Source organism: Tenrec ecaudatus, chromosome 17 (genome assembly GCF_050624435.1).
Source record: "Tenrec ecaudatus isolate mTenEca1 chromosome 17, mTenEca1.hap1, whole genome shotgun sequence".
NCBI lineage: Eukaryota > Metazoa > Chordata > Mammalia > Afrosoricida > Tenrecidae > Tenrec > Tenrec ecaudatus.
In genome coordinates, this window is record NC_134546.1 from 59,136,647 (window position 1) to 59,153,250 (window position 16,604).

General features: G+C 49.3%; 1 protein-coding gene across 1 annotated transcript in view; it reads left to right on the forward strand.

Moving 5' to 3' along the window:
- The window catches only part of UACA (uveal autoantigen with coiled-coil domains and ankyrin repeats), a 101,392-nt gene that overhangs the window by 75,377 nt on the left and 9,411 nt on the right, over window positions 1–16,604 (forward strand). The window contains exons 10-16 of the mRNA XM_075535987.1: window positions 2,928–2,996; window positions 4,946–5,053; window positions 5,902–5,934; window positions 6,404–6,502; window positions 9,356–9,392; window positions 10,430–10,482; window positions 12,148–14,820. Coding sequence (XP_075392102.1) covers window positions 2,928–2,996; window positions 4,946–5,053; window positions 5,902–5,934; window positions 6,404–6,502; window positions 9,356–9,392; window positions 10,430–10,482; window positions 12,148–14,820 — 3,072 coding nt within the window. The remainder of the gene's footprint in view (window positions 1–2,927; window positions 2,997–4,945; window positions 5,054–5,901; window positions 5,935–6,403; window positions 6,503–9,355; window positions 9,393–10,429; window positions 10,483–12,147; window positions 14,821–16,604) is intronic.

Genomic DNA, 16,604 nt, shown 5'->3' on the forward strand with positions numbered 1-16,604 from the left:
GTTTTTCTAGCAATATTTTTAGGGTTTTTTAATGCATAGAAGGCCACACTACATACAAGGACAAATCTATGACCAACGGATTACAATTCCGTATCGTAAAATACAAACCGTGCCTCACTTATGTGTAAATGCTACTTGAAGACAGGCTTAGGAATGGAGCTTGCTCTTAATCTGGGGATTGCTGTACCCCACTGAGGACTTGACATGAAAGCAACATGTTACAGGAAGTCACTCATAGCCCGCTGTTGGGACCTTTTTGTCAAATCATAGTTGGACCTGGGTTTCCAACCCCGCGGATGGAATGCTCTCTTGTTGGGGGGGCGGGGGGCTCCAGCACTCTTTCCGTCTTGCGCAAAAGCTAGTTTTCGGCAGCTCGCCTCTTCTGCTGGCTGTTCCCTTCCAGGCGCTCGTCTTTTCTCTAGTGAGAGGACCCCAAGCCCTTCCACACCCTGGAGAGAGAGCAATCAGGTACCTTCTGAGCCATCGGACCACCATCCCGTGTCATTTCTCTGCTGCACCTGCAGCCGCCAGCTGCATGAAAGCATGCTTTCCTTCCTCATCCGTCCGAATGAAGTAGCACATTCACGCATGTCGTCTGCCTGCTGTCAGGTCTCGGTGCGCAGCACCTGCCCCAGTGTCTCCCGCCTTCCTCAGGGCCCTGGGCTGGGGCCCGAAATGAAGCAGACACTGTTGGATCTGCGACCACTGTCTCATGGGCTCAGAGAGAAAGGCGTTTAGAGCTACAGAGATCATGGAAATTAATTCCTCTTGAATATTGACAGAGGAAGGGCCCTGTGCTCAGCCTGGTAGGAAGTATCTGCATGCACACAAGGAGTGGGTAACCTACTCAGAAGCGAGACTCGTGGCTTTCCATTCTGTTGTCCCCATTGCCCACTGCATATCGGTATTGAGAATCTTTTAGCGTTTGTTCTTAACCGAAGGGACATAGCTTCCTGTTATCAAGAGGCCCAGTGTTGTCATGGAAATGAGACTTACTGGGTGATTTGTTTAACCTTCACCTATTGTGCTCCTGTAGACACCACTTGGTGTTCTAAGTGCTGAGGGTAGCCTGTTGTACACAAGGCAGCCCTTGCCCTCATGGGGCCTCCAGTCGCAGACAGGGATGTATAGTAAGCACATGAATATTCAGCTTCTCAGCAGATGCTGCACAAAAAAGCTAAGAGTAGGGGATGCGGAGTTGGGAGGCAGGGGAGTAGAGGTGAGAGGCTACTTTGGGTTGATCAGTTAGCCAGGACTGCTCTGCAGAAGTGACCAATGAGTAGACGTCTGCAGGGAGTCAGGGAACCGGGGGCTGTGTGGAAGAAGCCTTAAGGGAAAGATGGGGGCAGTGCCGAGCCTCTGATGAGGATGCCTGTCCACAGGGCAGGGGAAGCCCAGAGTGGCAGGAGTGGGTGTGCCCAGCAGGTGGTGTCAGCGGAAGTAACTGGCAGATTGCGGGGGGCCTTGTGTGCTAAGGCCTCTACAGGCACATCCGAGGAGAATTAGTAGTAGGAGACGGGCGGATATCAAGTCATCACCGCTACACGGATTCCGAAGGGGCAGAAGAGACGGTGGTAGCGAACTGAAGCTTCATCCAAAAGATGGGTGTTTAAAGGACTGATGGATTTAGGATGAGGCCTAAAGATGAAGGGTGGATTGGGTAAGGTTTCCTCATGAAGTTCTCATGCGCCGGCCCTCACCACGCCTAGAGAATTGTCATGACGGGGAAACATTTCCTTAGTGCGGTTTTCCTGGCCTTGTTTCCATTATTCTGTTTTCCATTTTCTTCAGCCTTCCCCCTTATAACCTCCCCGTGATCATCTTGTGCCTTTGAAAAAAAAAATTGAGCAAGAAGAGCCCTTGGGAATCCTGAAAATATTAAACAACAGTTGCCATAACCGTCTGGGCTGACCTTGGCTGCACTAGCCCAGCACGGCTCCTCAAAACCACTGCCTGGATTGGGCCCCTTGGAAGGCGCCCGAAGGAGGCTGGGAGAACTTGTCTGCAGCCATCCACCGATTACAGAGACACGTTTAGACTCTTCATGTGTGGACTGGACCCCTGGTCACTCACACACTGCACTCACTCACTCACCCACCCACAACCCACTCACTCACCCACCCACTCACTCACCCACTCACCCACTCACTCACTCACTCACTCACTCACTCACCCACCCACCCACTACTCACTCCCGCACGCACGCATGCACCCACTCACTCACGCACGCACTCACTCACTCACCCACCCACCCACCCACCCACCCACGCACGCACCCACCCACTCATTCACTCACTCACTCACTCATGCACGCACGCACGCACGCACGCACTCACTCAGTGCCGCACTGCCGTGGAGTTGGCTGTGACTCACGGCAGCCTTATAGGACAGAGTAGAACTGCCCCAAATCTTGGCCGGAGCAGAAAGCCTTCTTTTTCTCCCGAGGCCCTCCCGTAGCCATCCTCTGTCACTTACCCTTACACACCCAGCCAAGAGACTGGGGCCTGCTGTTCAGCTCCCTCGCCACTCCCCTGCATATTTCGGTTCAGCTGTGCTCAGAGAAGTAAACCGTTTCTCTGTTTCTTTCAACACTCATTTAACTCTCTGTCTCCCACCAGCTGCTTTGGAGTCGGTCGTGACGCTTTATAGTGAAATTTGCGTCTAGGACGAATTCTCCTTTTTACAACCTAGTGAGTTTAGTTAAAAAAATAAATCCTCAACAATCAGTATTTTCCACTTGTTCTCATTTATTATTTAAGCATAAATTATGCTTGATTAGTCAGATGCCACCTACTCGAAGACGCTTTGCACTTGGTGTTTGAAAGGCAGTGCTGCCACCTTGTGGTCCCTGCAGCAGCACTCGTATCAGCTCAGCAGAAAACCACTGCTTGTTGTTGCTAACCTGCGTTTCCTCTGGTTTCCCCAAGTGGCATGTGACACAGCTGCAAGAAGAAGTCAGCACAAAGTCACATCAGAGGGAGCACCAGACCTTGCAGGTACAAAGGGGAAGCCTAAAGGAGGGCGGTGGTGACTGCCTGGGCAGGGAGAGGAGGAGGCGGGAGTGAAGCAGTTGGGGAGCTGGATGGGGAAAGGGGAGCACGTTGCTACGACTTGAGATCTTGTTGTCTTGACCGGCGCCTTCCGTAAGGAGCTGGTTTTTAATGTAAACACTGGAGTCAATATGCGATACAGGTAGCGTTGGCCCCGGGCTGTCAAACATGCCTTGGAAATAAAGAATGCAAGTTAAACGACACGTCAGCGTTCACACCTCTAGCTGTGTCTGTTTTATGATGGAAACCACGTGTTTGTGTGGGGAAATTATTAGTCATGGTAGTAAAAGCGAAGGTTTGCTGTTGAGTGTTGTCCACCCATTCCCAGCTCATAGAGAGCCTATAGGACAGCGTAGTCGGGGCCGTGTGGCCCCCTGGGCTGCAGCCACCCCCACCCCCCCAGGTCTTCCTGCCGCAGGAGAGCTGCTGGTTTGACCTGCTGGCCGTGCACCTAGCCGCCCTTCCCCATCCGCCAGGGCTCCCTGAAAGCCTGTCCAATTAGTGCCTATACATGCAATCTGAACTTTTTATTGAAGTATTTATTTTGATTAAGAAAACTAATCTGTACGTTAACCACACAGTAGTGTTTACCTTTCGTGCTGGTCCAAGTTGTCAAAAGAACTCGTAATTAGGTGGCTTGTGTTGAAGAAGATACAAAATGAAATTTTACGACGGAAGCACCCATGAAATAAAAATCCAATGGCTGCTTTCCATGTGACAGGGCAAAAGCATTTAAGTCCCTTTTCATGCTTGGGCCCCAGCTTGCCGGGGAGTTCAGGGAATGAAGATAGCACCGTCCTGTGTTGTCTCCAGTGTCCTATCGGCACTGGCATGCCCATCGCTCTGACACAGCTCTAATCGGCCCATCCATGTGGAAGGTGTATTAAGCAAGGATCTCAAAGTTTTGAGCCAAGTTTAAAACGATGCATTCTGAGAGTTTCCTATTCCCAGATGAGACTTGTATTTTTATTTGTTGGATGCATCATGATTTGTTCTCCCGGTCATGATTGTACTTACTAGATATTATAGAAAAAACCTTGATGGAGCACTAGTTAACTACCCCGTTTCCCCGAAAATAAGACAGTGTCTTATATTAATTTTTGCTCCCAAAGATGCACTAGGTCTTATTTTCAGGGCATATCTTATTTTTCCATGAAGAGTAATACGGTATACATTTAGTGTTGAACAACCAAAAAGGAAATGTATTACCTGTATATGGTACGGTAGTAGTTGTCATCACAAACCAGCATAACCAGAAAAACTGTGAATCCTACAGTATCAAGAATTTCTTGTTACTACCATCATTTCCATGTACAACAATCTATGGTACATTTACTCACAATCGATGGTGCATTTACTCGCGCGTTCTGGCTGTGCTGTGGCCAACAGTTCTGCACGGTGGCACCCACCGCTATGGTCCAGAGTCCAGAGTTATGGTGGCATCGGGGGCCCTTATTATTGGGGAGGTCTTATTTTCGGGGATGCCTTATATTTCAGCGAGAGGCAAAACTGTGAGTAGGTCTTATTTTCGGGGGCTGTCTTACTTTCGGGGAAACACAGTACTTCACTGCCCCTTTGTGAAACAAACAAGCCAAACCTGTCAATGTGCTCCTATGAAGGGTAGAACCCGGAGAAGCCCCTGGGTGCAGGTATGCCAGTCCTCGGGTTGTGGGGGCCCAAGGGGGAGACGCTGTCTCAGTGGCACCCAACAACAACAAAAAATCTATTACAACAGGAATTTTCTCAACTGTTTCTGATCTCTAGATTTTCAATTATGTGAATGTTTTTTATTGTGCCTGATTTTCGAAAAAAAACGTTTTATATGTGCATCTATCAACATGTGACAGAAAACTACCTTTGGATGGACCTAGTACATGTGATCTTTCGTTTTTAAGGACCTGGAGATTGAAAATGAAGATTTGAAAGAGAGGTTGAGAAAGATCCAACAGGAGCAAAGGATATTGGTGGACAAAGTCAATGGTTTACAACTACAGCTGAATGAGGTAAATGCACCGTAGGCCAAAGAGCTACAAGCTGGTTTCCCGCCGGCACCCCGGTCGATCGGGATGGCGCAGTGTGCTGGCAGTGGCAATAAACCCGCAGCAGCAGGATGGGTCCCGGCCAGCCCGTGGTCCTGGGTGCTGAAGGAGGTCAGCTGGGTGAGAGCAGGCAGTTGTATCGCACTTTGAGAAGCTCTGTCTTACTCGGGACCAGGACTTTGTACACCGAGACAAATTGGGGGGTGGGGGGCTCATGACCAATCAATTGAACAACAAAATTAATGATTCCATTCTAAAATCATGTATACTTAACCCTGGATTAGAGAGACAGAGTATGCATTCCCTTCCAGTACATAAGGTTAGTAGCGCCGCGGGTCATTACATTACATGACTCGTTCAATACAATGTTTCAAGTGAGGGCCTTCAACAAGTTCATGGACACATTCTGTGATCTTTCCATGCAGTTTTCCCGTGAACATTTTGGAGCCCCTGCATATGTAGTCATGTTAAAGTCAGAAGGTTAGTCAGCAAGATGTAGGGGTGTGTCAGCATTTGAGGGGCGTGACGAGAAGCAAGCCCTGAATTCTATGTGGGGCTCGGGAAGCGGTGAGGAGCGAGTCGGTGGTGGGTGTCTAGAGGCACAGCGGGGACTGGGTGGCGGGCGGGTGCCCCGAGGAAGCAGAGGGACTTCTGAGGCCGGCTGGTGACAAGGGCCCCAACAACTCAGCCAGCAGGTGTGGGAGTACGCAGACCTCGTTTTCTTCTCACATCTTTGCTCTTAGCTGTACAGGCATGGGCCTTTCCAAATAAACCTCCCAGAATTAAAAGGCCTTTCTCGTTTTTCAATTCAGGAAGTCATGGTTGCTGATGATCTGGAAAGTGAGGTAGGATCCTCATTCTGTTTTATACATTGACTTGTCAAAGGTTTTCAGATCCGGGTCGAGGTGAAAGCAGTGCTTTGTGTCTGGTTAAGGAAAGTAAACCTTCTACATGACAGCTACACGGCAGCAAAGGATCTTTCTAAGTGTAGTGCAATGGGGTTGTCGAAGGCTTTTGAATGATTTCTTTTTCCATGAATCTTTTCATGAAAATAGATGAACTGCTGAACATGACAAGAATTAGTCTGAAAAGAAGGCAATTTCAAACAACAGAAACATTAAAATTTTCATGACCTGTTATATATATTGTAGTTTTACCGATCTCTTGGTAGACGTTGTTAACCCTACCAACAAGGCGAGGGAATTCATTGTTAATTCTAATCCTTAAACTACTTCCAGTTCACATTCTCTAAAATGTACAACTAACCCAAATTTTTAAGTGGGCTGATTTTGCTGTGATTTCTTCCCATTCTAGAAAGAAAAGCTGAAGTCGCTCTTGGTAACTAAAGAAAAGCAACACGAGGAAAGCTTAAGAACGATCGAAGCTCTGAAAAACAGATTTAAATATTTCGAGGTAGAGAAAACGTCGTTAAGTGATTTCCTGTAGCTCGGAGTGGGCAGTGGGCATGGGCTGGGGGCTGGAGGAGGGTGACTGCTGGTGCTTTCCTGTGTAACGTGGCCCCAGGTCTTCTATTTGAAGTCTGAGCTTATGGCCCGAGCAACCTAGTTGGGGTGATGGTCACTTTCCCCCCACTGACGTGTTGGAAAGGGCAAACGAGACTATTGAAATGTAGTCACATGCGACTGACATTTAGTTCCACAAGAGCTCTCGGCCCCCACCTTTATCTTTGTCCCTCTCTCCCTTGGTACCACTTCATGGCTGTGCACCTGTGAGGGCGGCCGGCCACCAGAGTGTTGAGGGAAGCACCATAGGAGTGGGTGCACAGGGCACTGCAGGGCTGGGCGTGCCCAGGAGCTTCACTGGACCAGAGGGGTTCGCGGTAACAAACCCCAGATGAAATCCTCACTGTTTGGCTAGGTCAATTAGTTTCTTACCCCTCCCCAATGAGACGTAATGTCCTTTTTTAAAAAAAAAAAAACTAAGCCATATGCGTTTAATTGTGCTAGTCACTTTCTATAATTCCAGTCCCACCCAGAGCAAGAAACAGAACATTACTGGTACCCAGAAGCCTGGGTCACCGTCACCCCACCCTCACCTTCCTACACCTGGGTTACTCTCAGGACTGAGGGTCATGTTGCTAGGCGTGAACATTTTACACGTGCCATGCGGGGAGGGCTGGTGACACCGTGCTTTAAGTGATGGGCTCCCAACCACAAGGTTGGCAATTCAAACCCAGTGGCTGCTCCTCTCCACGGGGAAACGAAGCAGTTCTGCATGGTCCGGGTCCGAATGAGTCGGAACCAACACAGCGGCAGTGGGTGGTGGGCCACCACTAGGAAGTTGCTGGAAGGGTGGTGGGTGAATTCAATGTGAATCTTTTATCTCCACTGGGGTGCACAATCCCAAAGTGCATAACAAAAGTAATTCTGTTGTTGTAAATAAAAACATATACGATTCTGTAAAGTAACTTAAAAATGCAAATGAACAGGGCATAGTTGCTGTCGGGAGTCCGTTGTTATGCAGTGCCTCTCCCTCGCTGCCATCAATTCGGATTGACTCCTGGTGGCCCTGTAGGACAGAGTAGAACTGGCCCTGTGGGTTTCCAAGGCTGTCACTCTTTATGGGAGTAGAAAGCCTCACTTTTCTCCCACAGAGTGGCTGGTGGTTTCTACCTGGGATTAGCAACTGGCTACAGAACCCACGCTGCCTCCAAACAGGCAAAACTAGCCCACCGCGGTAGAGATACGAACAGAGGCCCTGCTGCGATGAGAGGGCGGACAAGGAGGCCGTGACAAAGCTTGTGGGGGTGTCAGAACCGTCCTCTATTCTGATTTGAGCTGTGAGTAGCCAGGTCCACAGAAGCTAAAATGTGGTGAACTTGGCATTGGATATTGGTGATACTTTAGGTTCAGATGAGTTATGCCCTGATCCATTTTCTTAAATAAAGCCCCCCCCTCTCCCCCACCCAAATGCATGTCTATACATCTGTAGACCTACTTCTAGGGCCAGCATTATAAAAAAATGACATTTTATGTGCTAACGAATAATGGAGTCTAGAGGCTTCTACCTTTTCCACACTGGAAGCTTGTTTAAAGCTTCATATAGAAACTAAGAGTAACAAACCCCCTAGCATTTCATAAACACATCAACCGAATATTGTGGGTTTTATTATTGTCTCCGCTTCATGTGTGAGGAAAGTGAGGCAAAGGGAAGTATTTTAAGACAGAACAAAGACAGACAGGTGTTTCCCACATCGTGGCAGAGATCGGACTTGACCCCGGCAGTGTGGCTCCCTTGTGCTCCTAACCAGGGGACTGGGTGGGGCAGTCCCTCTCATGTATGTGCCTATTTGAGCCCATGTAGATAGTGCAGAGAACAAAGGTGAGCGTGGCTATGTTTACAGGCATCGCCCAGGCCCTTGGGACGGGAAGGATCAGTGGCGGTAGCAGTCATTTAGTTAAAGAACAGAGTGTGATGTACACAAATATACAAACACAACCGAGAGAGATGCATAGCTCCTTCCTCTTGAAGTAGGTGTCAAGAAAGCGGCAGAGACTCCCACTAACTTTCCATCACGTGTTCCCACGCACTTTGCGAAGCCCCCTGGTATGATATTAGAATGTGGGGGTTCCATATGTTGCCTGGACGTAACTTGGGGAAAGGAGTAATCCAAGTCTATTCAGAAATCTGAACTTTTTCTCGACTGTTCCTTCTCCCTTGCCTAACTGATAGATGAATGGATTTATTAATAACTCTGAATATGTCCTTGCTTCGGCTTTACCGAGCCTTTCTTTTTATCTCCCTTGGCTTAAAGCACAATGGCTGTTTGAGAAATTGTGAAGGAGGGCGGGTACTGATGTCTCATCGTCGTGTGGGAGGGTTCTCACTCCCAGCAGTGGTAAAGTGCAAACGACTCCTTGATGGGAATGTGGCGCTGACTTCTGAGAGCGGTAAAGAGCGGCACACATTGTGTTTTCAAAGTGATTTCCGTTCCTTTGGGGGTCTTTACACACACACACACACACAAGCACACACACGCATGTGCGCGTGCGCACATTCGTTTGAGCAGTAAAGTGTTTCCTTGAAGCACTTGGTTACTTTTATTAAACTGCGTAGTGAGCAGTTATGCCCAACTGATCTCTCCAATCATCTCTTGTGGGTTCAAGTGGAATAATCCTTCAGAGGAGTGAGGGGCGGTCAAAGATACACTCCTGATGACTGGATCTTTGAGAGCTAAAATAGACACAAAAGTGCCCAACGGAGCAGCCTTCCCTGATGGGTCTTCATTTATCCTTCTGATTTCAGAGTGATCATTTAGCATCAGGAAGCCACTTCAGTAGCCGTAAGTATAAAAGTACCGGTCATTGTGGTTCAGCCAGTTCTAGCAGAGAAGAATGTCCATCCATGGTTTTTGATTTTGTCTAATTGTAGATGACATGCCGGCTGTACCTGGGCGATGAGCTAGGTGCTGGTGAACATGAGTACTGTAGCCTCCGACATAAATTAATCTGGCCATCAAGGAGGCTCTCCTTTTTTCTTAACAACCTTTATTTTTATATTGCATATGCTATCAATGACCAAATTTGCCTGTATTCATAGACATTTATCTTGTGATACCTGGGACCTGTTTTTTGTGTGGGGGGGGGGTGTAAAAAAACTATTAGCACAATTTTCTGAGTGAGACCATTCTCGATGCAAGTGAGCATTTAAAATGTAGAGACTCCTTAAACAATTATTTACTAATTATTTAGAAACTGTACATGATTAAGCTTTATTTTTGTGTATTGTTCTCCAATTTAAAACAGTTGGTACCGAAAATCGTTACTTCCCTTCCCACTGTTTAATCCTCTAAGTATAGTAGAAAGATGGGGCTTATACATTACAAGGAATACGAGCTTTACTTTGTCTGTAACATACATTCCCTATAATAGCCAAGTACGTACCCTGGCAGTCTGACAGTTTTAAAAACAACTCAGCACCTAATACCCAGTAGATTTGAGATGCATTCCTTAGGTTTATCGAAATAACAAGGAAAAATGCGAGTATTTTACAGCAGGCATAAGGTGCCCTGATGCATTTCCCTATCTCAAAATGGGCAGTCCAGTCCCACCCAGTGGTGGCAGACAAACCTGGCAATCTGTCCCCATACGGATTCCAGCCTGGAAAAGCCCCTGGGGTGGCTCTACACTGTCATACGGGCCACAGGGAGCGGGAATCAACTGGACAACACCCCACAGCCACAGAGCAAAGCCTTTTTCTTCTGTAAATCAGCCTTGGCTTTGGTCTGTGTGCTAACGGAGCGGTAATAAACCAGAGCGAAGTGTAGCCTATCGGGGTAGAGATGTCCGTGTGGAACGCCATGTATTTGTGTCCACGCAGGTAAAGAAGACGCGCTGCTGAAACAAGGTCAAGTATATGTGGCAGACTCACAGGTAATCCCTTCAAGTTAGGTTTTCTAAGCGTGTGTCTTAATATGAAGATGTAAACAGCGCTGTGTATTCATCAAGTGCAGATGCATTTAGTGAGGTTTTCGTATCAAAGCATAACGGCTGCTCGACTGCTGAATCAGAACAGTGGCTAAAGAAGAGACTGGCTCTTCGCTTCTTCCGTAGTCTTTGAGTTGTTTCCTTGACGGCACTCCGTTAACCCTTGATACTCTCCCATAGCTGGAAACACAGGCATGAGTAATAGAAAAGTAATTGCTTGGGGCTTTGACATGTACTTTGTCCTGGCCTTAAAGACCTACGTATTCAGAGTCTGGGACCTTCACCTCAGAATGAACAAGTCCTCCACAAGGTAGGCGATTGGCTGATTTGGTTCCCCATTTTTTTCCTGCTCTTTGCCTTTAGTTGTTAATTGATAAATAGTTGACTTGCTCAGGGCTCTTTTACATACCCTCATCTTTAGGAAGGTTGAGTTAATCCAGATGGCAGTCTGAGAGCTCTTCAAGATGGCAACATCTTAAGATTCAAAATTGAGAGACCAGGTAGTAACTGTACAGTAGTTGACTGCAACAAAAGAAGCGTTGGCACTGGAAAGCAAGACAATCCTATGTTGGCGAATGGTGGTAGTCTTAATGTAAAGACAATTGATAAGAGGAGCGGTAATTTAGAAGCAGACTGAGGCTTGGAAAGATCGATGTGCTGCCAGTGTTATAGCTCTTGAACCAGTGCAAGGCAGTTCAGATCTAAGGGACAACAGGAAGCGTGCTTATTCAGCAGGACGATCGGGCACTCACCGCACAGGTGGCTTTATCGGTGAGCTCGTCATTCTAAAGACCCTTCTTCTTAAACAGGCAATTTGGGGGGAAATCAACAATAGTTCAACTTTGTCTCTTATGACTGGACTTTCAGATTTGGGGAAACCATTTCACTGAGAAGTTTAATCATATTTCTCTTTGTTGCTGTTGGAACTTAACAGGAAAAAAATGTTAACCAAATCATATACTAAGATCATGAGTTAACTGCTCACTCCTCTTCCTACTTGGGCGAAAAACATCTTGTCTCCTGTATGAGCTGAGTAAGCTTCTGTTGACACCTCTCCTCCCAGCTGTGTTTAATGTCGTGGCGTTTTTTATCAGTGAACTCGCATCTCATTGGGGTTAACACTGAGGGTGCCCATACAAGTCCGACACTTTAGAGCAGTGAAAAGATCTAGTCTGTGAAGATGGTGAGGAGTTTAAAATGGCAGGCCTTGCTTTTACTCAGTGTTCTAATCGCTTCCTTCAGAATTCACACTGTTAAGTACCTATGTGCCATACAACAGATAATCAGCATGCTTTCATAAGATGTGATGTCCATATGTGGGTAGGAATTACGACTGGGGTGGAAATTGTGACCGATGGTGACAGATACTTCCTTTCTTGGTTCTGTTAGAAATGGACTTAAATGAACAGAACTCTCAAAATCGCATCACTTAGAGCATGTGAAAGCAAACGGAGCCCGGTCTGTTTTATTCTGTGTCTTTCTGCGACGTGCATCAGACGCTTCGGTAGCTACAGAGTGTGTGGGACCTGCCATAGGTTTGGAACATGAGTGTGTCTCGGTGCGTCCCGCGAGGCTCTTGTGACTTGTGCCCATTTCTTCTTCCCTTCTCAGGGTCCTCCGGCCCCTGGGCAGAGCAGATCCATGTGGAGGCCGCTGGAGTTCTCCCAGCCCACACAGCCCTCCCGCGCGGAGAGTGAGCTCTTAAAGCAGGAGCTGGACGCCCTGCGAACCTTCTGTGAGTCCGCCAAGCAAGACAGGCTCCAGCTCCAACACGAACTGGCTCACAAGGCGGCCGAGTGCCAGGCCTTGGCGCTGGAGTGTGAGCGGGTCAAGGAGGACTCGGACGAGCAGATCCAGCAGCTGGAGGACGCCTTGAAGGATGTGCAGAAGCGAATGTTTGAGTCCGAGGGCAAAGTGAAGCAGATGCAGACCCATTTCCTCGCCCTCAAGGAGCACCTGGCAGGGGAGGCGGCGGCGGCGGGCAGTGCCAGGCTGGCCGAGGAGCTGAAGGACCAGCTGAAAGACATGAAAGCGAAATACGAAGGCGCGTCCGCGGAAGTGGGCCAATTAAGGAACCAAATGAAGCAAAGCGAGATGTTGGTGGAGGAGTCGAAGAGGGCAGAAGGCAAGCTGCGGGAAGAAAACCGGCGGCTGCAGAAGGAGCACAGCCTGTCTGAAGGGGAGCGAGAGAAGAAAGGCAGCAAGGTCACGGAGCTGGAGGGGCAGCTCAGAGAGCTGGCAGCACAGCTCGCCCTCTCTGTTCCCACGGAGCGGTTCGAAACCATGAAGAGCGTTTTTGCGAACGAAGTGAACGAGAAAGCCAAGAAACTCGCCGAGATGGAGAGAGACTCGGAGAAATCCCGCGGCGACGTGCGGCAGCTGAAGCGAGAGCGTGAGCACCTGAAGGCCCAGCTGGCTCAGCAGGTGTCGCCCGAGGAGCACGAGGCGGTCAAGAGCAGGCTAGAGCAGAGGTCAGAGGAGCTGGGGAAGAGGGTCGCCGACTTGACCTTGAGCAATCAGGCCCTGCAGAAGGAAATGGAGAAGGCGCTGCTGGACAAGAAGCTCCTGGCCCAGCAAGTGCACAACTTAACCCTGGAAATGAAAAGCCACTATGTGCCCTTAAAAGCAAGTGAGGACATGCAGAGGGCGCACGGCGCCCTCGTGGACGATTTGAACAAAAGGCTTTCGGAGATGACACAGCAGTATTCCGACAAGAAGCTGGAGGCGGAGCAGTTGCAGGTGGAGAACCACCGCCTCACTAAGCACGTCGGCCGCCTGGAGTCCGCGTGCATTCCTCCTGAGAAACATGAAAAGGAGACGGCGGCGCTGAAATCCACCGTCGCCCAACTGGAGAAACAGCTTTCGGGGCTCAACAAGAAATGCGGTGAAGACCGAGACCAAGTGCACGCGCTCGTGTCCGAGAACGCAAACTTGAAGAAGACCCTCAGCCATCAGTACGTGCCAGTGAAAACCCACGAGGAGGTGAAAACCGCCCTGAGCAGCACGCTGGACAAGACGAACCGCGAGTTGTCAGACGCCAAGAAGAGACTGGAAGACAAGGCGCAGGACTTGCTGAAGGTCACGCGCGAGAACGAGGCGCTGAGGCGCGATCTGGAGAGCACGCAGCTCCGGATGCGCACCGAGCACATCAGCCTGCAAGCGCACGAGGAGAAGCTGCTGGCCAACTCCCGGGCGGGCCAGGAAGAGATCGCGAGGCTGCACGCGGAAATCGGAGCCCAGAGGAAGGAACTGGACACCATCCAGGAGTGCATTAAGCAACAGTACGCTCCGATGGCCAGCCTTGAAGAGAGCGAGCGGCGGCGGAAGGCCGTGGAGAGGGAGCTGAAGGAGCGGCTGTCGGAGCAGACCCGGAGGGAGAGTGTCCAGGAAGAAGAGGCCAAGAGCAGCAAGCAAGAGATTGCCAGGCTGCAGAAGGAGATCCTCTCCTTGCAGAAAGACCTGAAGGAGAAGGCCGTTCTCCTGGAGAATGCTCAGGAAGTGGCGCGAACGTCCGGCAGGAGAGCCGATGACCTGGACAGAGAGCTGCAGGACCTGGCACGGAAGCACGCAGAGGTGAGGCAGCAGAAAGAGCAGCTCGCCCAAGAAAAGGCCCAACGGGCTGCCGAGGTCCTCGCAGCACAAACGCTTTTGCAGAAGCAGCCTGTCCCCCTGGAGCAGGTGGAGGCGCTGAAGAGCTCTCTGCAAGGCACCATTGAGCAGCTACAGGCGGAGCTGAAGACGAAGCAAAGGTGTCACGAGGCGGAGCAGCAGACGGTGGCTCAGCTGCAGCAGAGGTTGCAGAACCAAAAGAACTCCTCCGTGCCCCTGGGGGAGCATGTGCAGATGAAGGAGGCCCTGGAGAAAGAAGCGGCGCTGCTGAGAGCCGGGCTGAAAGACAAGGAAGCGGAGAGCCAGCACAGGAGCTCAGAGGTCTCCCGACTCCAGTCGGAGGTTCGCAGCACCAAGCAAGCACTCCAGAAGCTCGAGGCCAGAGAGGTGGTTGATGTGTGCAAATTCAAAGCCATGAAAAGCGACCTGGAGACGCAGATTTCCAACTTAAATGAAAAACTGGCCACGCTGACTCGGAAGTACGAGGACGCGTGCGAGGAGGTTCTGCACGCCAAGAGGGACGCCCCTGCCAAAGAGAAGGAACCGCGCCGTTTTAGCATCGAGCAAGAAATCAAAGACCAGAAAGAGCGATGCGATAAGTCCCTGACCACGATCACAGAGTTACAGAGGAGGATACAGGAGTCCGCGAAACAGATCGAAGCGAAAGATAATAAGGTAAGGTACCTTTGTAGTCTGCTTGGCCAGGGGTTGGGAAACCCAAAGCCAAACGGCCCGGTAGAAGGGCAAAAGGACTCTGTTAGAATATTAAGGCACCTGGCAGCACTCACTGTTGATGTGCTGGATAGCTAACCCAAAGGTTCCAAACCACCCGTCCCTTTGTGAGAGGGAGGCGTGACCGTTGGCTTCTGTAGAGATGATAGCCTTGTCACCACCATGAGGCAGTCCTCCGTCCCGTATGGTCTCGGAGATGGCATTGACTCCAGGGCTTGGCTCTTTTCCCACGGTACTGCAGTTTTCAAAAGTACTAGCAGAAACCACCAAATGCCGCCTTTCCCGTTTGGATACTGGTGCACAACAATAATTGTAAACTTACACATACCACAATCAGTGATGTTCTTTTGTCTGCCCCCTCTGCGGGCACAGTCGGATTCAGGAAAGATGGAGAGGCTCAAGCTTTCTCTTGCTTTCTAAATGAATGGGAGAAGTACAGCAAGTGGCTCCCCTTCTAAAGTATGTAATGAGTGGCTCACTTTGGACTTTGCCATCTACAGAAAACATTGGTGTCACTCTGTTAGATCTCTGTGATCTACTTGCCCAGCTGTTTTTTTTAATAATTGTTTTTATTGTGGCAACACTCTACCTATATAAATACAACAAAGCAGTTCAACACTGTGCACACAGGCGATTCAGGAGCATTGGTTCCATCCACCATACTGTGTAGCCATCACCACCGTCTGCTCCCCATGACTCCACCACCATCAGCAGAAACTCAGTGCCCAAGCGACTTTACAGCAGAGAATTGGTGCAGCATCAACAATGTTTTTCATAGTTGCAGTATTTACATGTAGTTATAGAAAGTGTATACTATGAAAGAGCGTACAAATTGTTGTTGCGTAATTATTAAATGTGTCCTATAAGGCAGGTAGATGACACGGTGATGAATAGAGCCAGCCCCATCCTCGGCGCTTCTTCGTGGAGGGTGCAAAGTCTGACTTGTCCTATGTCCCAGAATGTAACTGTGCTTAGCTTGTGTGGAAGGTGGTTGTGGAGAGGATAGTGTCGGATGATAACAGCTAGATACTCTTACCTACTCGGAGTTCCGGGGTGGTACCCGTGATTGACTGCTCAGCTACTACCTCCAAGGTCAGTGGTTCAAATCTCCCCAAAAGGCTCTGGCAGAGACACCTGGCATTCTGCTTCTGAACAATCACAACCTAAAAATACCGTGCAGCAGTTCAGGACTCTACGCTTATCCCCAAGCATCAGAATCGACTAACCATAACAAGAGCTACCAACGACAATATCTACTTACAACCATTGTGGTTGACTGAGCCTGCACTATGATAACCTTCACTGGAAAAGTTGTGCCCTTTCCACTCATGAACAAAGGCTGAAGAAAGCCAAGCCGTTAGCCCCATTCGCACAACTAATGTCAGATTGGTGCGCGCTCAACGCTTCTGCTTCTCCCACAACTCGAAAGAGCCTCTCTGATTTCTCTTCAGACGAGGTCGTTTAAAGCAGCACTTAGGTTTAAAGGAACAGAGCACGGAAGCTGACGCGGCACGCACACCGTCCAAGGTCTTTTCAAGCGTGACGGTGCGTGCACTCTCCTGTGCCCCAGCCCTGATGTAGAAGATAGTTGATATACCTCATAGGCACGTACGGTCTCCCCGAAATCAAGAAGACTCTTGCCAGATTTAAATCTTAGGGCATAAATGATACTTATTCTTAATGCGGGAATACCTTTATAAGGGATTGACAGATGCTGAGGTGTATGT